This window comes from Scardinius erythrophthalmus (assembly GCF_964197995.2).
Source record: "Scardinius erythrophthalmus genome assembly, chromosome: 18".
Classification (NCBI taxonomy): domain Eukaryota; kingdom Metazoa; phylum Chordata; class Actinopteri; order Cypriniformes; family Leuciscidae; genus Scardinius; species Scardinius erythrophthalmus.
In genome coordinates, this window is record NC_138238.1 from 27226944 (window position 1) to 27252292 (window position 25349).

The 25349-nt window shown below is 41.1% G+C and overlaps 1 protein-coding gene across 2 annotated transcripts in view; it reads right to left on the bottom strand.

The window, feature by feature from the left end:
• Positions 1–650: 650 nt before the first annotated feature.
• pkmyt1 (protein kinase, membrane associated tyrosine/threonine 1) overlaps positions 651–25349 on the bottom strand; it is a 48770-nt gene continuing 24071 nt past the window's right edge. The window contains exon 8 of one of the 2 annotated variants that reach the window (XM_081392116.1): positions 651–1143. In XM_081392116.1, the coding sequence (XP_081248242.1) occupies positions 858–1143 (286 nt within the window). In that variant the 3' untranslated portion in view covers positions 651–857. The remainder of the gene's footprint in view (positions 1144–25349) is intronic. The other variant, XM_081392117.1, reaches the window with a different exon arrangement.

The window sequence follows — 25349 nt, forward strand, 5'->3', positions numbered from 1 at the left end:
TGATCAATTACAGATTATTTCTAAACTTAAACAATTTTTGTCTTTCCAAAATTTGGAGAAGGTAATTCATGCTTTCATCACATCGCGGTTAGATTATTGGAATTCATTGCTGGGTCTTCCTCAGTCATCTCTTGCTCGCCTCCAGATGGTTCAAAATGCAGCTACAAGGCTGTTGACCAGGGCAAAGAAATATGACCATGTCACCCCTATTTTAGCATCACTTCATTAGTTCCCGGTAAATTTTCGGATCCAGTTTAAAATTCTGTTGTTTGTTTTTAAAGCTCTTATTGATCAAGCTCTTTATCTAAAAGATCTTCTTATTCCACATTCATCTAGCAGATCTTTATGATCTTCAGACATTCAGTTATTTTTGTTTGTCCCTCGATCCCGTTTAAAAATTAAGGGTTTTCCATCGCTGCCCCTCGCTTATGGAATCAACTGCCATTGGATATCCACCTTGCACCTTCTATTATCCTTTTTAAAAAGAGGCTGAAAACTTATCTCTTCTCCCAGGCATTTTAATCTTCTTTTAGTATTGTTTTACTGTACATATATACTGTATATATATATATATATATATTAAATTGCAGGTTTGTTTATGCATATATTCCAAATTTAAAAATGATTTCAGTGGCTTCTATGCATATATTATATCAAGCTGCCCAGTACAAATAAGAATAAACAATTTTATTCAACCTTATGACCAAAGCAGCAATACAAGATACAGCCAAAAATCATCAAACCAGGTTTAAAACTCATAAATGCCTATAAATGTTTTTCTTACAACATGACAGATGGAAACTAAATTAGAAATAATACATTCGCTTTATACTACACAAGAGTGTTGCATTCATAACTCAAGGCTTGCTTTCTAGGGTGGCCTCATCAAAGAGGTTGAGCAAGTTCTTTGGCTCAAAGTTGCTTTTATCAGACAAATCAGTGGAGATCCAGCTTCTCTTTCGGCTGCTGGGCGAGTCTGAGAGACTGCGCTGGTAGCTGTGATGAATCAGACTCGAGCTGCTGCTGGAATGGATTCTTGAGGGAGTGTGTGTGCGCTGGCTGTGCGCTGATGTATGGGTGGAGTCGATGTGCGTGTTCGACAGTGGCGTAGATGTACTGCCAACAGATAAGCTCGCCTGGACTCTGTACAAGTGAAAAAAACAGAAAATGAAAATGTAGACGATGTAGTCGATTTATAAATTTTCTGTGAGTGGGCCTAGTCTGTAAAATTCCCCACCATGACGGTGTTGTACAGTAATGGTAAAGCTGATGTGTCGCTAGGGTGTTCTGAGAGCAGGGCTCCTACTTTTTTAATGAACACCATATTCAAGGACTGTTCCAGGATACAAGGTATCATGAAAGCCTCAAAGATCATATATATTGTAAATGATTGCATTGACTGTGGAATTAAATGATAATAAGCACAATTAACATAACCGTAGGAAAGCCCAAAGTATGTGAGCACATTGGACTGACAGCACTTTCTCCTTGTTCAAATCATTACATAATCCCTCAGCCCTGCGTTTTCCAGTACCTGCTCATCACATTGTGGCAATAGAGTCAGGCATGAAAACAGGTCAGTGGTAAAAAAGGTGAGAAGGATGCGGCAGCAAAAAATCCAATCCAATCAACTTATATATATATATATATATATATATATATATATATATATATATATATATATATATATATATATATATATATATATATACACACACACACACACACACAGAGAGTTAACAGGTGAAATAAGTAAAAAAAAAAAAAAACACTTATTAATAGAACTGAACTATACTCCACAGTAATGAATCCCCAAAAAAGCTGTAAGCTGCATTGGCATAGCAATACCAAATTTTTCTCACAGGATTTTTGGATCACTGTGGTGAGTGGACCTGTCCCTCTAGGGGGGTTCGGGGGCATGCCCCCCTGTAAGAAAATTTTGTGCTTTTTAATGTTAAATTCATCAATCTGGTGCAAATTAAACAAAGAACCTCTTTTTGTTAAAGTGTCTGTCTACATTACTACTACATAATAATAGTTATAATATTAATCCAATGATAGTAATAGCCATATATTGTAAAACAAATGCACTGAAAAATAAAGGAAACTTTCATAATTAGTTTTGTACTAATTTCTATACTTCACATTAAAGATGTGATTGGGCTAGCCCAGTGTCAATCAAGAAAAGAACCAATGGGCCGCTGATCTACATGTTTCATGGGGTGTCAGAAAAAAAACTAACTCTGACTTTTTTTTGACCAATGAATTACACACATCGCTGTCTGTATCTGACAGGACAGTTAACATTGTAAGCTAACTTACCTAAGGCTTGCTTTCTGACGTTCGGTTCTTTGTTCGGCAGTTTGTCCAGTTGTCAGACTCTCGGTGTAAAAGACTTTGAAAACAATTCGGCCCTACTCTGACTCGGACTGGCTGTCAGGTTTCGGCATTAGGAATGATGATTGTTTTTTTAAAGCTGCGAAGATTATGGTAACTATAGAGATATAGCGGATAAATGCTGGCCACGATCACAACCACGACCCCCATGCTGAAAAGACTGTATCTTTCTCTCTAAGAACACGCATGTTGACGGAGGTGCAAAAAAATAAATAAAAAATAAATAAATAAATAATAAAAAAAAATATATATATATATATATGTAAAATATATAAGAGAAGGAGAGCTGTGGGCGAATATATATATATATATATATATATATATATATATATATATATATATATATATATATATATATATATATATATATATATATATATCAGCTCTCCAAGAGAAGGAGAGCTGTGGGCGAATATATATATATATATATATATATATATATATATATATATATATATATATATATATATATATATATATATATATATATATATATATATATGCCCACAGCTCTCCTTCTCTTAACACTACAAAGACAGTTCACCTATCAAAATAAACCACATAACATCTAGAATAAAGGTATATCAATGTGCATTTCATGCCAGTCCTGTGTAAACTACAATGGCATGCAAGGTTTTTTTTATCCAACGTTATCGTGAGATGCGGAGCGGAGCACAAGAGAATAATGGAGTCTGAAAGTAGCCTCTCAATCGTCCAATTTCAAAACAGTTTTCACAGAATGAATTTTGAGTTCGTAAGATTTTGAATGATACCTAATCTATGATGATTACTAAAATATGTGATATGAAAAAAAGGCAAAAAAAAAAAAAAAAAAAAGCGCCAATCGTCCCGCTTAATTTTTCTCAAAATTCTGTTCCTGAAAATCATAGTGATCAGCCGACTTCAGATAACCATAACTTTTGTTACCGACAAATGATGAAAGAAATAAGTAAAATTTCACAATATTATGGGTTTTCCCAGATCGCATCACATATGGTCATACTTCCTGGTTCTGGTAAGAACTCTAGCTGCTGCGTTTTGGACCAGCTGTAGTTTGTTTATTAAGCATGCAGGGCAACCACCCATAAAGAGCATTACAATAATCTAACCTTGATGTCAGGAACGTATGAACTAATTGTTCCGCATATGTCAATGAGAGCATATGACGTAATTTAGATATAATTTTAAGATGGAAAAATGCAGTATTACAGATACTAGACACGTGACTTTCAAATGAAAGATTGGTATCAAAGAGCACACCCAGGTACCTAACTGACGACGAAGACTTGACAGAGCAGCCATCAAGTGTTAAGCTAGGTTTATCCTCGACACGTCCGCACGAGCGCGAAGGTGTGCGCGACAAAAATGTGGTGTGGGCGGTCGTGCGCGTTGGGTGCGCAAGCCCCTATTTCGCTTGATGTGTCTTATAAACGCTTATAAACGCCTCGTCCGTTTGGGGAGGTGCGCGCGCAGTCTGCGGAGACTCGCACTGCGGAACCAGGCGAAAGTATAAACAAGGCTTTAGACAGTATTCTAGGTTATTACGTGAGGAAGTTTTTTGTCCAATAATTAGAATCTCTGTTTTTTTCAGAATTAAGTAGTAGGAAATCACTAGTCATCAAACTTTTTATATCAGCTATGCATTCCGTTAATTTTGTGAATTTGTGAAATAAGTTTTATCAGGGCGTGAAGAAATATAGAGCAGAGTATCATCAGCATAACAGTGAAAACTAATGCCATGCTTCCTAATGATATCTCCTAAGGGTAGCAAGTACAGAGTGAACAGCAACGGTCCTAGTACTGAGCCTTGTGGTATGCCATACTGAACTTTTGATCGATAAGACATCTCTTCATTTACTGCTACAAACTGATAATGGTCAGATAAGTATGATTTAAACCATGCTAATGCAATTCCACTAATGCCAACATAATTTTTTAGTCTATTTAAAAGAATGTTGTGGTCAATAGTATCAAATGCAGCACTAAGATCGAGTAACACTAATAGCGAGATACAACCACGATCGGATGATAAGAGCAAATCATTTGTGACTCTAATGAGAGCTGTCTCAGTACTATGGTACGGTCTAAATCCTGACTGAAAATCCTCGCAGATATAATTTCTTTCTAAAAGGGAACATAGTTGTGAGGATACTGCCTTTTCTAGTATATTTGACAGAAAAGGTAGATTCGAGATCGGCCTGTAATTGACTAATTCTGTAGGATAATGTTGTGGTTTTTTAACAAGCGGTTTAATCATAGCCAGCTTAAAAGTTTTTGGTATGTACCCTTAATGACAAAGATGAATTAATGATATTAAGAAGAGGATCTATGACCTCTGGAAGGATCTCTTTCAATAGCTTAGTTGGCATAAGGTCTAAAATACATGTTGTCGATTTAGATGATTTAACGAGTTTAGAAAATTCTTCTTCTCCTATAGCATTGAATGAATAAAATTTTTCCTCAAGGAGACTACATGTCACGATTCTGTTCTGTCTGAGTGTTTTTTGTCACTAGTCACATGTCTTCCTTTGTTCTGTTTTCCCGCCACTCCTTGGTTTCCATGGTTACCCTCATTAGTTCATTTGTATCACCTGGTTCCTCGTTAGTCTTGTCAGCTGTGTCTTGTTTCCCTGATCTGTTCTCCCCTGTATTTAAGCCCTGAGTGTTTCAGTCTTCACTTGTCGGTCAATGTTTTATGTTAGGCGATCTTTGCCTGAGCACATGCTCCCTGTTCCTTGTTTTTGTGAGATTGTGAATTAAAACCTTGGATTACTTCATCTGCGAGTTTGCCTCCTACTTCATCTACCCTGCAGCCTGACAGATTGACCGACCTCAAAAATGGATATCCCCGCTGTCCGCCTCCTGTGTTTGGATCAGGGGGATCAAACATTGGAGGACCACACGCAGAGCTTTCTAGAGACTGCTTCTCTCACTCACTATCCGGACTACTGCCTCTGCACATTCTACCGGGTGAGTCTGGACGACTCAAGCAGAGAGAAGTTGACTGGAGAAGGCCCGAAAGATAATTTCGCTGCCTTTGTGGAATGGGTGTTGGTGAGTTGTAATTCTGCTTTCACAGTATGCTCTGGTGAAGAGGATCTCGCCAGCACCCTTCCAGGCACTCCTCTCATCAGTCCAGCCGAGCCTGCACTTCACGCCAGTCCAGCCGAGCCTGCACGTCACGCCAGTCCAGCCGAGCCAGCACGTCACGCCAGTCCAGCTGAGCCTGCACTTCACGCCAGATCTGCCGAAGCCAAGACAGTGAGCGTCATGCCCGCCGCGCCTGAGACAGTGAGCTTCATGCCCGCCGAGCTAAAGACTGACAGCGTCATGCCCGCAGAGATTTTGTTTTCTTTTATTCCGCCGAGCTTGAAGCTCCCTTCGCCGCTGGTTCCGTCCAGCTCAAAGCACTCTTCGCCGCTGGTCCTGCCCAGCTCAGAGCCCTCTTCGCCGCTGGTCCTGCCCAGCTCAGAGCCCTCTTCGCCGCTGGTCCCGCCCAGCACAAAGCCCTCTTCGCCGCTGGTTCCGCCCAGCTCAGAGCCCTCTTCGCCGCTGGTTCCGCCCAGCTCAGAGCCTTCTTCGCCGCTGGTCCCGCCCAGCTCAGAGCCTTCTTCGCCGCTGGTCCTGCCCAGCTCAGAGCCCTCTTCGCCGCTGGTTCCGCCCAGCTCAGAGCCCTCTTCGCCGCTGGTTCCGCCCAGCTCAGAGCCCTCTTCGCCGCTGGTTCCGCCCAGCACAAAGCCCTCTTCGCCGCTGGTTCCGCCCAGCACAAAGCCCTCTTCGCCGCTGGTTCCGCCCAGCTCAGAGCCCTCTTCGCCGCTGGTTCCGCCCAGCTCAGAGCCTTCTTCGCCGCTGGTCCCGCCCAGCTCAGAGCCTTCTTCGCCGCTGGTCCTGCCCAGCTCAGAGCCCTCTTCGCCGCTGGTTCCGCCCAGCTCAGAGCCCTCTTCGCCGCTGGTTCCGCCCAGCTCAGAGCCCTCTTCGCCGCTGGTTCCGCCCAGCTCAGAGCCCTCTTCGCCGCTGGTTCCGCCCAGCTCAGAGCCCTCTTCGCCGCTGGTTCCGCCCAGCTCAGAGCCCTCTTCGCCGCTGGTTCCGCCCAGCACAAAGCCTTCACCGCTGGTCCTGCCCAGCACAAAGCCTTCACCGCTGGTCCTGCCCAGCACAAAGCCTTCACCGCTGGTCCTGCCCAGCACAAAGCCTTCACCGCTGGTCCAGCCCAGCACAAAGCCTTCACCGCTGGTCCTGCCCAGCACAAAGCCCTCACCGCTGGATCTGCCCAGCACAAGGCCCTCACCGCTGGATCTGCCCAGCACCGAGCCCTCACCGCTGGATCTGCCCAGCACCGAGCCCTCATCGCTGGATCTGCCCAGCACCGAGCCCTCATCGCTGGATCTGCCCAGCACCGAGCCCTCATCGCTGTCCAGCACCGAGCCCTTATCGCTGCCCAGCATCAAGCTCTCTTCACGATCCCTATCAGCCCAATCAGAGACTGTTTTTAGCCATCCTTCTCCTGTACCCGGGACTTTCCCCAAGTATTTTTTGGGGGGGGGCCATATGCCTCCGTCCTGGCCACTCGAGGGGCCATGGCCACCGGAGGGGTCCTCACCACCATGGCCGCCTGAAGGGTCCTCACCGCCGTGGCCGCCTGAAGGGTCCTCACCGCCGTGGCCGCCTGAAGGGTCCTCACCGCCGTGGCCGCCTGAAGGGTCCTCACCGCCGTGGCCACCTGAAGGGTCCTCACCGCCGTGGCCGCCCGAAGGGTCCTCTCCGCCGTGGCCGCCCGAAGGGTCTTCTCCGCCGTGGCCGCCCGAAGGGTCTTCTCCGCCGTGGCCGCCCGAAGGGTCTTCTCCGCCGTGGCCGCCCGAAGGGTCTTCTCCGCCGTGGCCGCCCGAAGGGTCCTCACCTCCGTTGCCGCCCGAAGGGTCCTCACCGCCGTGGCCGCCCGAAGGGTCTGCTCCACCGTGGCCACACCTACAGTCTGCTCCGCCCTGGAGGCTTCCTGCCTTGTCTCCCTTGCCTTGTCTTCCCCGTCAGCCTCCAGGGCGCCCACCCTCCCACCCCTTTGGTCTTTCTACGGCGCGAGGACGCGCCTACCGGGAGGGGGGAGTTATGTCACGATTCTGTTCTGTCTGAGTGTTTTTTGTCACTAGTCACATGTCTTCCTTTGTTCTGTTTTCCCGCCACTCCTTGGTTTCCATGGTTACCCTCATTAGTTCATTTGTATCACCTGGTTCCTCGTTAGTCTTGTCAGCTGTGTCTTGTTTCCCTGATCTGTTCTCCCCTGTATTTAAGCCCTGAGTGTTTCAGTCTTCACTTGTCGGTCAATGTTTTATGTTAGGCGATCTTTGCCTGAGCACATGCTCCCTGTTCCTTGTTTTTGTGAGATTGTGAATTAAAACCTTGGATTACTTCATCTGCGAGTTTGCCTCCTACTTCATCTACCCTGCAGCCTGACACTACAATACACTGCCTAATGCGATACTGTAGTAGACAGTTGCAAATTTATAATTTTCTTCCTGATATTATCAATCTTTCTAATAAAGAAGTTCATAAAGTCATTACTGCTGTGCTGCTTGGAAACGTCTGGGGTTGAAGATTTATTTTTCGTTAATTTAGCCACTGTTTCAAATAAATACCTAGGGTTTATTTTATTTTATTCTAATATGGTTGAAAAATAAGCAGATCTAGCAGCTTTTAAGGTCTCTCTGTATGCAATCGTGCTCTCTTTCATTGAAATGCGAAATACCTCTAGTTTTGTTTTCTTCCAGTTGCGCTCCATTTTTCTGGCTGCTCTCTTAAGGGCCTGAGTATGCTCGTTGTACCACGGCGTTGGACTATTTTCTTTAATCTTCTTTAAATGCAAAGGAGCAACTGTGTCTAAGGTGCTCGAAAAGAGAGAGTAAAAAGTTTCTGTTGCAATATCAAGTTCTTTTAAGCTATCTGGGATGCTGAGGAGATGGAACTGATCAGGAATATTATTAATAAAGCAATCTTTAGTGGCAGAAGTGATAGGTCTAACATATTTGTTACACGGAGTGGACTTTGCAGCCTTGGCTAAATTAAGTATACACAAGACTAGATAATGATCTGAGATGTCATCGCTCTGCTGTAGAACTTCAATGGTATCAACATTGATTCCATGTGATAATATTAGATCTAGAGATCCTGACACATGTTCTCTGCTGTCGAATTTCAATGGCATCAACATTGATTCCATGTGATAATATTAGATCTAGAGCTCCTGACACATGCTGTCTAACTCCAATAGAATTCAGAATGTAAATGCCAATCCCAATGCAACTTTTTCGTTGTATATTAAAATAACCAACAATTAGGACTTTACCTGCAGCCAGTACTAAGTCTGTATGTTGCCCTGGTGGCCTGTATACAGTAGCCAGCACAAATCTCAAACGTGATTAATCATTTACACTAGATAGTGTTACATTAAGCACCAACACTTCAAAAGAATTATATTTAAAACAAGACTTCTCAGTAATTCATATTACTATAAATTACAGCAACACCTCCCCCTTTACCTTTCAGATGAGGCTCATGTTTATAACAGTAATCTTGGGGGGTGGACTCATTTAAAGTAATGTAATTGTCTGGTTTTAGCCAGGTTTCTGTCAAACACAGCACATCTAGGTTATAATCTGTAATCATATCATATTAACAATAAGTGCTTTTGAAGTAAGGGATCGAATATTCAGCAACCCGAGCTTTATCATTTGTTCATATTATATCTGTTTATTTATTTGTTGAACATCAATTAAATTTTTACCCTTAAATGGGTTTAGGAGTTTTTTGTATGTCCTAATTCGGGGTACAGACACAGTCTCTATATGATGATATCTAGGTGAAAGAGTCTCTATGTGATATGATTTATCTGACCTCAGTGATGTGAGACAGCTAACAGATGGTCGGTTTAGCCAGTCTGTCTGCTTCCTGACCTGAGCCCCAGATTGTCATGTTTGAGCTCTAAGACTATGAGCCATATTACTAGAGAGAAGAGCAGCACCATCCCAGAAGGGATGAATACCATCTCTTTTCAACAGGTCAGGTCTGCCCCAAAAACTTTTCCAATTGTCTATGAATTCTATATTATTTTGCGGACACCACTCAGACAGCCAGCCACTGAGTGAGCAAAGTCTACTAAGCAGCTCATCACTCCTGCGAACCAGAAGGGGGCCAGAGCAAATTACTGTGCCTGACATCATACTTGAGAGTTCACACACCTCTTTAACGTTAATTTTGGTGATCTCCGACTGGCGAAGTCGAACATCATTAGTGCCGACGTGAATAATAATCTTAAAGAATTTACGATTAGCATTAGCAGCACTTTTAAATTTGCATTGATGTTAGGCGCTCTGACTTCCGGCAAACATGTGACTATGGTGGCTGGTGTCTCTATTTTCACGTTCTGTGTAATAGAATCACCAATAACTAGGGCACATTCATTCTCAGTTGAATGAATTCTCAGTGCGTGCTTCAATGAGTGGAGAGAACCTGTTTAATGTTGTAATCAGAATGGAAGATCGGTGTTTTGTCCCGCGACTACAGCGTCTCACGGTTACCCAGTTGCCCTGCTGCATGGGCTCTACAGCCGGATCCGAACAATGTACAGAGTTCACTAAACTAGTCGCATTCTGACTATCCTCGATTAAAGTTTGGATGCGTGTCTCTAGTTCTGAAATCTTCTCCGTCAGCCTGACTGTGTCCCCGCATTTATCACATGTATATCCTTCATTGCTGACAGAGAAGTCTATACTATACATGTGACATGAAGTACAAGTGACAATAACAGGAGAAGACATTACTCTTTTCTACTCTACACTAAATATGTATATATTTTTAAATAGATATAGAATAGATGAGAAAGTAGGGAACCAGCAGAGAACAGTCCAGGTGACTAGTATCTGTAAAACCACATTTTTCCATCTTAAAAATATATCTAAATTACGCCATATGCTCTCATTGACAAATGCGGAACAATTAGTTCATGCGTTCATGACCTCAAGGCTAGATTATTGTAATGCTCTACTGGGTGGTTGTCCTGCACGCTTAATAAACAAACTACAACTAGTTCAAAACACAGCAGCTCGAGTTCTTACCAGAACCAGGAAGTATGACGATATTAGCCTGGTTCTGTCAAAACTGCATTGGCTGCCTATTAAACATCGCATCAATTTTAAAATATTGCTGATTACTTACAAAGCACTAAATGGTTTAGCTCCGCAGTACTTGAGCGAGCTCTTAACGCATTATAGTCCTTCACGTCTATTGCGATCTCAAAATTCCGGCCAGTTGATAATACCTAGAATATCAAAATCGACTGCTGGCGGTAGATCTTTCTCCTATTTAGCACCAAAACTTTGGAACAGTCTTCCTACCATTGTCCGGGAAGCAGACACACTCTGTCAGTTCAAAGCTAGATTAAAAGACACATCTCTTTGACCTAGCATTCACATAATACATTATAGACTTCTATAATTCAATGTTAGGCTGCATAGATTAGGTCAGATGGAACCGTGAACACTTCCCATAAATCTTGATGTACTCGTTACATCATAAGAAGAATGGCATCTATGCTAATTTGTGTCTTTGTTTATCCCGAGGTTTTCCCGCAGACAGCCGGATTCAGGCCGTATCCAGATCTGATGAAGGACCTTCGCCTGGACCCGATCCAACGCAGTGCTGAAGTGCCAACTAGTCTCTCCCTATGGAGGATCCCTTTACCACTCTACAGATAAAGCGTTGTCGGGAAACTCAATTTGCATACCTACCCTGAATTGATAAAATAAAATAAAATTCTGTATCAAAAATTATAAGGAAACACCAGTACTTTGTTTAGGCTTGGTTTGTAGGGAATTCCAAACCTGCGCACATATATTTAAACGCACATAACTATAGAACCAATTCTTAATTCGCATGTGACCGCCATCTGCGTTTCTCACAGGTTTGCGTTTAAAGTCTGTGTAGAGAGAATGGTGTCGTCTTAGCGGCCCCAAATTTAATAACAAATGATCGTTGCGACGGAAGCGAATCAATCAAAACTAACTTTAGCTGTAAAATAACTTTATTAAAGAACCGCTATAAAGCCGTTTATCTCTGTAAAGCTGCTTTGAAACAATCTACATTGTTAAAAGCGCTATATAAATGAAGATGACTTGACTTGAAGGTCCGTAAAAGTGATTTTGTGCCTCTTTGAGATGATGGCACCACGAAGCTGGCACGTAAGTCTGAAGTAATGAGTTTAGGTAAAAGGGAGTAGATCCAGTGGTTGCTTTGTAGACAAGCATCAGCAGTAACCAGTGCATTTTGTGAGGAGAGGTGTGTTGTGTGCTCTCTTTGGCTCGTTAAATACCACTCTAGCTGCAGCATTCTGGATCAGCAAACCCAGAGGTTTGACAGTGCATGCTGGAAGGCCTGCCAAGAGAGCATTACAATAGTCCAGTCTGGATAGAACAAGCGCTTGGACAAGGGCCTGATCCTCCTAATGTTGTAAAAAGGCAAATCTGCAGGAATGGGCAGTTCTAGCAATGTGGTCTGTGAAGTTCAATTGATTGTCAATCATAACTTCAAGGTTCCTGGCTGACCTTGATGGAGTTATGGATGACAAACCTAGCTGAATGGAGAAGGTGTGGTGTAGTTCGTTTACTCCTTGTGTTGCTCCTTCGTTTATTTTTCCTGTCTGTTCTCCAGATGCTGGTCACCCTGTCAACAAGAACAACATTAAAGTGCCCCTATTATGCTATTTTAAAGTTTCCTAATGTTGTTGTGGAGTCTCCTACAAAAGGTTTACATGCATCAAAGGTCAAAAAACTGTTACATTTCCTCATAATATACATTTGCACAACACCACATTTTTCAATGATTCTAGACGACTCGTCAAATGAATCAATCTCTCTAAATCCTTCCTTTCCGTGAGCTACTCTGCTCTGATTGGCCAGACAGCTCAGTCTGTTGTGATTGATTTACCGCGTACAGGGTGCGCGTCGAAAACAAAAACGCCCATTGCCATAACAACGTCAGCTGTCCTGAGGCTTCCTACACCGTAAACTAAACACAGTAACGAAAAATGACGTCGATTTTACCATATCAATGCGAGCGCGAGTCCAATGATGAAACACTGGAAGAACTAGTTATTCAACCCGAACCTCCATCGCAAGGACAACTCAAGCAGGACGTTTCTCAGTGATACACTACTCAGTTTGAGGTACATTATGAGATGTTGCAACTGTAATTCCTCACCATCAGCATTAACAAGTGCATGTCCATCAACAAACCGATTATTTTACTTGTACTCATTTATTTACGGAGTATTTATGTAATATATTGCGGTGAACACGTGGAAACTGTATCAATAACAATGCATGTATGCAATGTATACATTAGCTGAGCTCTAGCGTTAATGACTGATGTAACAAACGTTGGTAAACAAATCTTGCTCCATGCTTAATCTTTCCTCAAAGTAGTGAGAACGACAGACAATCTGCATTAATAGACACAGTTATAGGTAATAGTGGCCCACAAACTGTTTAGCAGAAGTATTTAAGTAAGACAGTGATAACGTGAGTTAGCCAGTTAGCAGGAGACCTACACAATATAAAACTCAAAACTAAGTATTTTGAACACCATCTTTCAAGAGCAAGCGGTTTGCGAATCCTGCATTGAACTCCGAGATTTGAGAAGCAGTCGTCAGTGAAATAAAGGGAACACAGCAAAAGTTTAGGATTATACTGCTGTGATATCATGGTAAAGATGAATTTTAACCACTGATTCTTCACATGCTCGTCCTTGGGCAGTGAAAAAAAAAAAACTGGCTTTACCTTCACATTGTAGAGCACGTGATGATGATGATGATGCTACATGATGCTATCCAGTATCCACAGGAATCAGCTGCAGGTTTGAGGTTCAAGTTTTCCCTGGTATCTGCGCACGCAATAAGTGGGCGGGCAATATGCTAATGTTTCGTCTTGATGTCACAACGAAACGGCTTATGACTTGTTTGAAAAACAATTCATTTCATTGACTCCGAGTCGACTCTTACTTTTGAAAGACAATAACTTTATATACGGTGCACTTTCAAATTTAAAACTTTGCAGGATGTTTTCATTCACTTAGAGCTATGTTACACACTACATGGAAGGTCATTTTCAAAAATCCATAATAGGGGCCCTTTAATATCAAAGTAAAGTCTCAATCTCTGTTTGAACTGTAACTTACCTGTGTTTAGTTGTCTGCAATTAACTTCCGCATCTGGGTTCATATATTTCCGTTTCAGTGTGATCCATCAAGTCAAGCCACTTACTTATATAGCGCTTTTTACAATACAGATTGTTTCAAAGCAGCTTTACAGTGCTAACAGGAAATTACGCCTTCACTATCATCCATGGACCCTTTCACTGAGTTGCTGGAACATCTTTGTTGAGCTCTTGCTCTGAGGTTCATTCGGTTAACCCACCACTAGCACCCACTATTACACACCTCTGAAAGATGGGAAAGAGATGACAGAGGAGGTGCTCAGTGCAGTTCAGCCAGTCCTGTGATCAACCCAGTGCACTATTCTGACTCAGCAAAGGAGAGCAGTGGATTTCTGCTTCACTGCTTGCTCAAGCAAGAGATGTAGCTGCAACTCCTCCCCACGGGTCATGGCTAATACTCAATTCACCCAAACTCTCCTGGTCCACCGGTGAGGTCCTGGCATGGGGAGACGGCCACACCGCAGACTACCACTACAGTCAACCAGCACCTCGCTGTCCCAGTCTGTTCCCTTCTGTATCACAAGATCACCATCAAATACATGTACCCTCTTCTTCTGCTGTCTGTGAGATCTTGGACTTGCACATTGGAGGGGTCATCTTGATTACCTTGAAGACTGAGAGAGGTATGGCCCAGAGGATAGGTCCTGGGTCACTCGAGATGATAACCTGGATCTGGCCCTACTCAACAGCCTCCAGGTATCCTGTTGCTGCTGGTCCTTGGAATAGTCTTAACCATCCCCCCATTATGATGGTAGTACCAAGAGTGTTTCTATGTGATTGCTAGGTGTGCATTTGCCTAGGGTGTTATTGCTGGTGCGTTGCCATTTTTTGCTGGTACGTTGCCATTTTTTTCTGGTACAAGTCAAAAAAGCCACCCCCATGACTTCATGAAAGTCACACTTCTTAGCCAACCCAACACTTTATCACAACTTTTCCATTCAGCTAGGTTCGTCAACCATAGCTCCATACAGGACAGCCAGGAACATTGGGGTTGTGATTGATGATCAGTTAAATTTCACAGACCACACTGCTAGAAGTACCCGGTCCTGCAGATTTGCCTCATACAATATTAGGAGGTCCAGTCCTTCCTTTCAGAGCATGCTACACAACTCCTTGTCCAAGCTCTTGTTCCACCAGACTGAAATTTTGTAATGCTCTTTTGGCATGCCTTTCAGCATGCACTGTAAAACCTCTGCAAATGATCCAGAATGCTGCAGCAAAAGTGGTCTTTAACGAACCGAAGAGAGTGCACGTCACACCTCTCCTCATAAAATTTCAATGGTTGCCAATTGCTGCTTGCATCAAATTCAAGGCACTGATGTTTGCCTACAGAACAGCCACTGGTTCTGCACCCCTATACTTAAACACACTACTTCAGACCTATGTGCCCTCCATAAGCTTGAATTCTGCAAGTGAACGGCGCCTTTGTGCCATCCCAAAGAGGCACAAAATCACAGACCTTTATCTAGACTGTTCCCAAGCTGGTGGAATGACCAGCGCCTCAACCTGAGCTGCTGAGTCTTTAGCCATTTTCAAGAAACATCTTTTTCGTCAACATTTGAACCATTAAAGGGGTACTTCACCTCTGGAAAGATGAATGTGTATTTAAAATAGGTCATTTATGTAGAAGAAATGTGAAATTATTTTTGAATTTGGAGCTTTCTAGACTGAGAAAATCCAGAAAATGTATTTTTGGCTTATGTGGATGAAAGACAACAACTCCCAGAATGCACTTGCTTCGCTGCCCTACGAGGTCACTCCCAAGCCACGCCTACCGGTAAGAGAGCACAGTTGAAAACAACAAGGCTAGGCTACTAGTGAGACTCTGTGACGAGTTTGCCCGGGATTTCGAGATCGCCCAAAATCGCTTTTGCGTTCTACAGTCGCCATTCATTATGTTTACTGTGGCGAGCAGGACGAGGCTGAGGGCCGCGGGAGAACGGCGCGAGGCCGGTGGCGTCATTACTGAGACGCGCCGGTCTCGTATCTCTCACGGAGGAGTGGGAATTTTCTTAGCAATGTTAAAACGCACATCAACCGATCACTTTTTTAGCGTTCATGTAAACACTACATTCAGACTCCCCAATCGGAATGAATTCAGTTAGATTTAAACAAAAGGTGTGCATGTAAACAATGAATGGTGACTGCAGAAAACAAAAGCCGAATCCCGGACATTTTGGACGATCTCTACGGCCGGACATGTCCGGGAAAAAGAGGATGGTCGTAACCCCTACTACTCAGCTTTCTCTTACTACTCAGCTTTCTTCACAGAACAAGAGTCTGCTAGCTTAGCTTCCAAAGAAAGACGGCTGACACTGTGTACATTCTGTGAGTGAGATCCCACCTCCTATGGGCAGGTTGAAAACATGTGGGACAGCCCCTCCTACTGGCTGTAGTCTTTAACCTCTGTAGTCTTTGGCCAAAAAATCCTCTGATGATGCAAAATGACGATTTTTGCGTCAACGGAGGATTTTTTCCAGACAAAAAATACATAAATCTCTCGTCTCAGGGGGATATGACGGGTGGAAAGCACGGTAATTCTAAAATACTACAGGTTTTCTACTAATACAAAGCTTAATGCTAAATCCTGAAGTATCCCTTTAATACTAATACTGTTTTAAAAATAACCTTGCTCCAGTTGTTGTGCTAGACTAACTGGTGCTAGACTCACAGCAATTGCATATTGTTGCCCTGTTGTTGACTTAATTGAAGGAATCTTTTAATGCCAATACCTCCATGAACTGATCCAAACTATTAGTTTTCCTCCTGTGTAAAGTCAGTTCTGTTCTCCTGCTCTGATTCTAAGTCCCTGAATGCTTCAGAAACTTCAACAGATGACTGCAGGTCAATAATTAACACTGAGATATTTAAGAAAAAACTATCTATAATGTTGCTTAGTAGCAATCTGTATGTTTGTAGCTTAAAGGGACACCAGGCAAGTCTGAGTGTTTTTTCTCTACGAAGCTCCCCCCAGTGTCTGGTAGTAAATGCTTTCAAACACACTGTCGTAAAAACGAACTGTTGTCCCTCCCCCCTCGCCACGAGCAACCCAGCTGATCAGCTGTCAACCCAGCTGAGCAGAGGAACCGGCTATTTCAAAACCAGTTATGTCTACCGAGGCAAGTAAAGCAATATTTTCTTTCCAACTGATGGCGATTTTTTTTTATTATTGTGTTGTCATGCATACTAGTATTTTTACCGGGAACGAACGATATGAACGAGGCGAACTACTGCTTTCGTGTTTGTTTGTTTTTGGGAGAGTGGGCATGAGCATAAAAAAATATATACTGTATATCGGAGGCTAATATTTGTCTAAAGTTATATTAGCAAGGTCTATAAGTTCATCTGGTAGAATGACGGTTTACCTTTGCTTGTCTAAGAAAAAATCAGAACGTTTTTTCTAGCTCGATCATGATATGTGCAACATGTTTATTGCCTATTATCAGACGCGTTGACTTAATGACATAAAATAAAAGTGCAAGTTACACAAATAAAACCGACAGAGGATCAGCCAAACAACTACAGAAATCAAACGTGTTTGCTAATGACAATGCTAACATCAAAGTTATAGTATCTAGCGTACTAGTAAGCTCGTAATAGACAGCGATCATAATAAAAACCTTTACAGACAATAGCAAACATCCTGAGGTCACAATTACTTGAAATTTAAATCTTAAACACAGTTTATTCCAAAGATACTTGCAACAGCAGCCAGGTCAGCATCCGTTTTGCAGGCTTCTGTTTCTCTCAGTTCTCGCCATTCTGAAAAAAAAACGGTCCGATATTTACTCGAGTCTGACTTCTTGCTCGGTCAGTCTCCCGTTTCCTCTTTCGTTGGTCCTCCGACAAAGATTTCTTAGCTTTCTGCTTCTTTTTCACAGGCTCAGCCATAACTCAATCTATCGTTGCCCTTTGCTTATAGCTAGCCAGTGCTTGAATGGGGGCATGTACGTGTGCAGTGCCATCAAGCAATTCGTTACATCGCGAGACCTGATATCACGCGATACTTCCTGGCGGCGAGGCCGCCGACCCGCCGGCCCAAAGTTGCAAGTGAGTTTTTTTCCGCTCTCGGGCACCAGGGGGGTGCGAAACCACCACCATTCAACCCGAAATAAGTAATATAACCATTCCACTGACTCCGAAGCTGTTCAGTTAAGGTTAAAAAGTTACCTAGAGCACCTTTAAGAGAGCAACCATTGACCTGTTGCCGTTGACCTGTACTCTGAAGCTCTTGAGTTTTAGAGTAAGTTTAGAATTGTCAAAACCAAACAAATCCAACCCAGTTTAAAGCAGGTTCTGCAGGTTCACAACACTCACTACAAACATTGTCAACTAAGGGTTTATGATTAAATGAAAGTGTGACATCTGTAACAGTCAATCACAACAAACATGGAAAGCGTCAGTTTTCCACACTTCCAAACACTTGGTACAATTTACTTTTCTGCTGAAGATTAAGAGATTGTCATGAAAAATATAATGAATTTAAATGCATTTACAAGGCAGAAAAAAAAAAAAAAAAACACTTCTGCTGCCACAAAAGTTTGCTAAGGCAGCTGAAAGACAATCGGATTATATTAATGCAAGTGAATCAACTGAATTTATTAAATAATTTAGTTTATTTTAAATGGAAGCCCTCAACTGCAACGTGAAAAAGTGTCTTAGATCCTTCCTGAACCTCAGTCTTAAGATTTCTTTTCTCTATCTTAATTTTTTTAAATTTCTCTCTCTTCAAATATTTTTTCTCTTATTAAAATTTTTTCACTCTTCAAAAACTTTTCTCTCTTATTTTCCCCCTCAAGTAGGCAACACAAAAGAGAAAAAAACAATGATGCTAGCTAACATCAGCATGCGGTACCAACCTCGGCCACCAGGCGCCACTATCAGTAAGCATGAAATCCAATCTAAGCATGAATTATCCTTGAATAATAGATTTACAAGAAAGTTTTGCACATCATAAAAAAGCATAAAAAAAGAAAAATTTAAATGTGTATACTGTATGTTAAAGGAAAAGTTCACCCAAAAATGAACTAATTACTCACCCTTATGTCATTCCAAATCCGTAAGACATACGTTCATCTTTTGAACAGAAATTAAGATATTTTTAATGAAATCTGAGAGCTTTCTGTCCCTCAAATTGACAGCCTACACAACTAACACTTTCAAGCCCCAGAAAGGCAGTAAAGACATCGTTGAAGTAATCTGTGACAGAGTGACCTGTCCCTGTGGGTTAGCGCAGCACTTATACACACACACATACACACTTCATCTTACCCCGTTCCTCCGTTCCCTGCTGGAGCGATGTGGGTGCACACACACGCCATTAGCACGCTGGTTTTCACACACGCAAACATATCCACTCCATTTCCATCCCTGACAGAAATCCCTGCTATACATATACGCACACATCTAAGTTGTCTATTGTTTTTCGTTTAGTTTATTACTTTAACACTTACATGTGTTCAGTGTTTGTCAGCGTCTGTGTTGCCGGTCTTTCGTGTTGTGTTGTCTATCGGCTGGCCAGACCCGAGCACCACCTAGTGGCCTGGATAAATACCGGCAGTCGGCTCGTCCATTGTTTGAGTTAACAGGGGGGGGGGGATTATGTAAATGTAGCATTATTATTATGAGTTTATTATTTGTATTTGTTATTTTGTATGCCTTTTTGTTTCTGCTTTTGTTAATGTGTGTATATATATATATATATATATATATATATATATATATATATACATACACAGTGCTATGCATAAGTTTAGACACCCATACTAAAGTTGACTAAAAAGAGGAATAAAAAATCATCTTTTGGAAACTGAACTTAATGCCTTAATTTAAAAAATTAGGAAAAATCCAACCTTTAAGGACACCAATTTTCTTTGTGAATGAATAATGTATCGTAAATAAATAAATGTTCTTCCTTAAAAAACAGGGTGCATAAGTTTGGAGACCCCTATGTTAAATTCCCATAGAGGCAGGCAGATTTTTATTTTTAAGTATTTTTTTATTATTTTTTTAGGATATTATGCATCCTGATAACGTTCCCTTGGCCTTTGGAATTAAAATAGCCCCACATCATTACATAGCCTTCACCATACCTAGAGATTGGCATGGTTTTATTTCAGTTAGCCTAATAGCTAGTTTGATTTGCATTGAGAGATGATCTTATGGAAAGTACCCCATGCCAATCTCTAGGTATGGTGAAGGCTATGTGATGATGTGGGGCTATTTTGATTCCAAAGGCCAAGGGAACTTTATCAGGATGCATAGTATCCAAAAAAAAAAAAAAAAAAAAAAAAAAAAAAAAAATATTCATCCAAAAGATGATTTTTTATTCCTCTTTTTAGTCAACTTTAGCATGGGTGTCTAAACTTATGCATAGCACTGTATATCTATATATATATATATTGGAAAATGTATATACTGAACTATATACTTACCTCATAAAGGTTTTGTAATGGTTTTAACTAAAGGGGCGGGGCTTGGACTATAAAAAGGAGCCCCAAACTCATGTAGGGTGTCAGTTAACCTGGCGAACGAGCGGGCAATTGTAGTGCCGTGAGCAATTCCTTACTTTAAGTATTTGTGTGTATAGATTCATATCTTTTCTTTGTTCTTTTTGTGCGCCATTCTTTTTACTTATTTGTTACTTTTGTACATAGCTTTGGTCATTTCCTTTTTGGGACTGTATCACTTCTCGAGCACTGTAAATAAATAGCACTTTATACCAACATCACTGCGAGTATTGCCATCATCATTTTTTTTTTTTTTGCGAACCCAATTTTTCGCCAGACAGTAAGCCTGCGAAGACCCGTTGTCTCACATAATCCATGTGACTCCAGTGGTTTAACCTCAATTTTATGAAGCAACGTTAGAGCTTTGTTTGCACAAAAAACGTAATTTACCACTTTAGTTACAAAATAGTAATCTCCAACGTGCGTTCACGTAACAATGTCCGCTCTCGTGTCAACTCAACATGCATGCATGGTGGTACTCTCGTTAACGCACAAAGGAGATTCATATTTTGGAAATAATGAGGTATGTTTTTTTTTTTTTTTTACAAAACAAAGCACTCACATCACTTGATAAAATTGAGGTTAAACCACTGGAGTCACATGGATTACTTTAATCATGTCTTTACTACCTTTACGGCTGTCAATGGAGGGACAGAATGCTCTCAGATTTCATTAAAAATATCTCCATTGTGTTCCGAAAATCTTACCGGTTTGGAACGACATGAGAGTAATTAATGACTGAATTTTCATTTTTGGGTGAACTAAACCTTTAACAGTACCTCCTACATTTGTAGTGCAACAAATGCTGATTAGTGGCATTTTTACTTTTATCTTATTGAGCTAGTTTCCACCTGTTTTGCCTCTATGCTTGTTGTCTTGGCTCCAGTGAGTGTTGTGATTCCAACAAAACATCTGCACAAAAATACAAGCAGAAGCTTTAAAATAATGTTCAGAATTTAAAGGAGAACTCCGGTCAATTTTTACTTTGAGCTCATTTTTTTTTACATTTGGAGAGAACAATGACAAAATTCACCATCACCAATCACCAAAATTAATATTAAAGAGGTGTGTGAACTTGCAAGTACGATGTCAAGGACTGTAATTTGCTCTGGCCCCCTTCCTGTTCGCAGGAGTGATGAGATAGTTAGTAGATTGTGTTCGCTTAACGGTTGGCTGTCTAAGTGGTGTCCGCTTAATAATATAGAATTCATAGACTATTGGAAAAGTTTTTGGGGCAAACCTGACCTGTTGAAAAGAGATGGTATTCATCCCTCCTGGGATGGTGCTGCTCTTCTCTCTAGTAATATGGCTCATAGTCTTAGAGCTCAAACATGACAATCTGGGGCTCAGGTCAAGGAAGCAGACAGACTGGCTAAACCGACCGTCTGCTAGCGGCCTCACGTCACCAAGGTCAGATAAATCCCATCACATAGAGCCTCTTTCACCTAGCTATCATCATATAGAGACTGTGTCTGTTCCCCGAACTTGGAAATCCAAAAAACGTTTAAACCCATCTAAGGTTAAAAATTTAATTGATGTTCAACAAATAAAAAACAGCTATAATACAGATGAGCAAATGCTAAAGCTTGGGTTGCTGAATATTCGATCGCTTACTTCAAAAGCACTCGTTGTTAATGATATGATTTCAGATAATAACCTAGATGTGCTGTGTTTGACAGAAACTTGGCTAAAACCAAACGATTACATTACTTTAAATGAATCAACCCCGCAAGATTACTGTTATAAACATGAGCCTCGTCTGAAACGCAAAGGGGGTGGTGTTGCTGTAATTTATAGTAATAGTTTCAAAACCACTAACAAATCAAGTTTTAAATATAATTATTTTGAAGCATTGGTGCTTAATGTAAATATATATAGTGTAAACGATAAATCACGTTTGAGATTTGTGCTGGCTACTGTATACAGGCCACCAGGGCACCATACAGACTTTATCAAAGAATTTGCGGACTTTCTATTAGAATTAATATTGACTGCAGATAAAGTACTAATTGTTGGTGATTTTAATATACACATCGATAATGAAAAAGATACATTGGGATTGGCATTTAAAGACATTGTAAATTCAATTGGAGTTAGACAACACGTGTCAGGACCTACTCATCGTCGTAATCATACTCTAGATCTAATATTATCACACGGAATAGATGCTGATGCCGTTGAAATTCTGCAGTAGAGCGATGACATCTCAGATCATTACCAGTCCCTCCAGTTTTTCGCGATTCCGCGATCGCTGAATACAACGCAAAATCAACAAAATGTCGCATTTTTTGGCGATCCTGCATAATTCCTAATTTAACCGCAAAATAATCACAAAAAAATGAAAAATACCTCACAAAACATTAAATTATAATCACCCAATTGAAATATCTCTAGTTTAATTAAAGTTTCAATGCATTTTTACGTGGATACAGATGTTGCAGGAAAAGGGGAAACTCCTTTTCCTTGATTAACTGAAGCGCATTTTGAAGGCTGCAGCTGCACAGTGAGTGTCTGGCTCACTCATTGGCTGTGCTGCGGAAACTGCACATCCAATGGCGCGGGCACCTCTGACGTGTACGCCAATGAGCTAGCATCACGCCATTACACATCAGAGCCCGCCAATGGGGCACGGCCTTAGCCCATATTATTCTTTTACCGTCTATGACAGGGGTCGGCAAATAACTTTGGCCGCGGGCCAATATTTTTTTTAGCCAGTAGGTGGCGGGCCAGCTACACGGAGTAGGGATAAACCGCTTAAAGTATTCACCCGCTTTATATCCCGACCTGACGGTCCGCAAAATTTAGATCTCATTTCCAGAATCTCACATTCAAATGTCGGAAAGAAACATTCAAAAAACGGAAAGAGAGAGATTAAGTAGCCTATAACAATTATAAATGCTATACAAAAATTGTGTTTGTGTTGTGTCAATATAAATATTATTTTAACATTGTACTGTCAGCAGAGAAAAAATGTCACAAAAAAATAATGAAATATAAATAACAAATAAATATCAAATCACTCAAGCAACATAAATGAAAACCATATTGCCCTACTGACAAATGAAGTAGGTTATTTTCTGCCAAACTATTTCAAACATCCTTGCAAAAAAAGAATGTTGTTGACTGCAAATGGTTTCAGTAGCCTACCAAACAGCTCCTCAGAGCTAGGTGTAACTTAACAGGTGGTCAGAATGAAGTGCGAATGCGCTGTCAAAACATGTCGGGAGTGGGCTATTGTCAGTCAGACCGCCCGCTCCGTCCAAACTACACCAGAGTTCTGACCGCTACCGTCTTTATACTTTAAAATAGAGTCCTGCACGGGTTCGGGTACCCGACGGGTCACCCGCAAATTTTGCTCAAATAGGTGAAAAATATCCAACTGTGTCAGATACGGGTGCGGGTCGGATCGGACACGGGGGAAACACGGGTTTAAAACAATCACATTCAAACGTAAAAATATATGCATATTTTTAGGAACACATCTACAAAAATATGCCTGTATTTCAAGTTTATAAAATAATTTAAAATCCACATCACCACACCCCGCAGGATCTCCTTTCACTTTTAAAAATTCATCATAACCGCGCGCGCGATCTGCACTTGTCGAGGTGGATGCTGAGGAGTTGAAGAAAAGAATAGCTAGTGGAGATTGTAAAGTTGTCAACAATAGTCATCAAAAATCAAGTCCAGTGTGTGGGAGAAATTTGGAGTTATCTGAAGAAAATATTGTGAAAGGCTTTGCTGCATGCATTTTCGTGTTGGATAGCCGCAAATGTGGAACTTCATCGCAGGAAAAACGCAGATAACTGTGGTAACAAAGCAGTTCTATCGAACAGTATTTTTCAAATTTAACCCTGTTAAGTAGGCTAGCCTACGTGTGGTGTGCAGCGCGTGTTTGAACCCAAAAGCGCGCGGCCACTGCTTTTCTCAAGAAGTGGAAGAGTTTTGTGCAGCATTTACTGCAAATATTTTTTATCAGGTCATACATATTATTTATCAGTGTGTTATACCCGAATAAATAATAATGAAAAAAAGTTCAAAAGTCGGACTGTAAGCGAATGAGACTTACAGGAGAGCATGATTGCTATTCACACCCTTATTAAAATGGCTGTAATCTGTTACCACAATATTGATCTGTTTAAAATGATTTCATTGGTATATGTCTGCTAGGTGTTAATTTAAAATTCAACATTAAAATTCGTCTAAACCTGTTATTCATTTTTTCTATTTTTGATCTGAGAGCACAATCAGAAAATCGGAAAACGAGTCGTTATTTGTTTTTTTATTTTAGTTCAGGAAATAAATAATGGAAAAACAAGTTGTTTTTAATTTTTTTTATTTTAATTTGAAAAAAAAAACGATTGAACGAATGATATGCGGAGCGTTTATAAACCGTTATTGTAAAATAAAAATAGGCTGATAAAAAAAAAAACAAAAAAAAAACGGACTTCCAAAATAATCCGGCGGGCCAGAAAATATTGCTGGCCGCCTATTGCCGACCCCTGGTCTATGATATTAGTCCCCGAAAAATGCCATTTTAGCAGGTTTAACGACTGAAGCGACAACTTGCCAGGTTTCTATAGTGCGGCCGGCTACGCAATACTCGTTCCCTATAGTCTCAGGAAACTGAGGTTACGATAGTAACCGTGTAGTTCCCTTTCGAACTGTCACTTTGTATTGCATTGCTATACGCAGTGGGGACGCCATGCAAAACGCCGCACTATAAATAACTGGTTGCCTACTGCAGCTCAGGAGAAGCCTCAACTCAGGATTTACACACAGTTCTACAGTATAAATTACTACACCTGCTGTTAATATTTACATAGGTCAGGTAGAAAAATTGTCCATAGGTTGTTTTAAAAGTTAATTTGATTAGACCAAAATAAACAAGCTTTATGCATTTTGTTTGTGATTTGTGTCATGTATGACTATTGTGCATCTGACATAATACTATTATGGTAAATGAGATGTCCTAATTATAAAATATAAAAATCGCAAAAAATTCACACATTTCTGGAAATTACCACCACAAAATTAGTGATTTTGATCGCAAAAATCACACAAAAAAATCGTGAAATCCTGGAGGGACTGCATTACCTAGTCTCGTGTAATTTGCATTTAGCCAAGGCTGCAAAGCCGACTCCGTGTTTCAAATATGTGAGACCTATCACTTCTGCTACTAAAG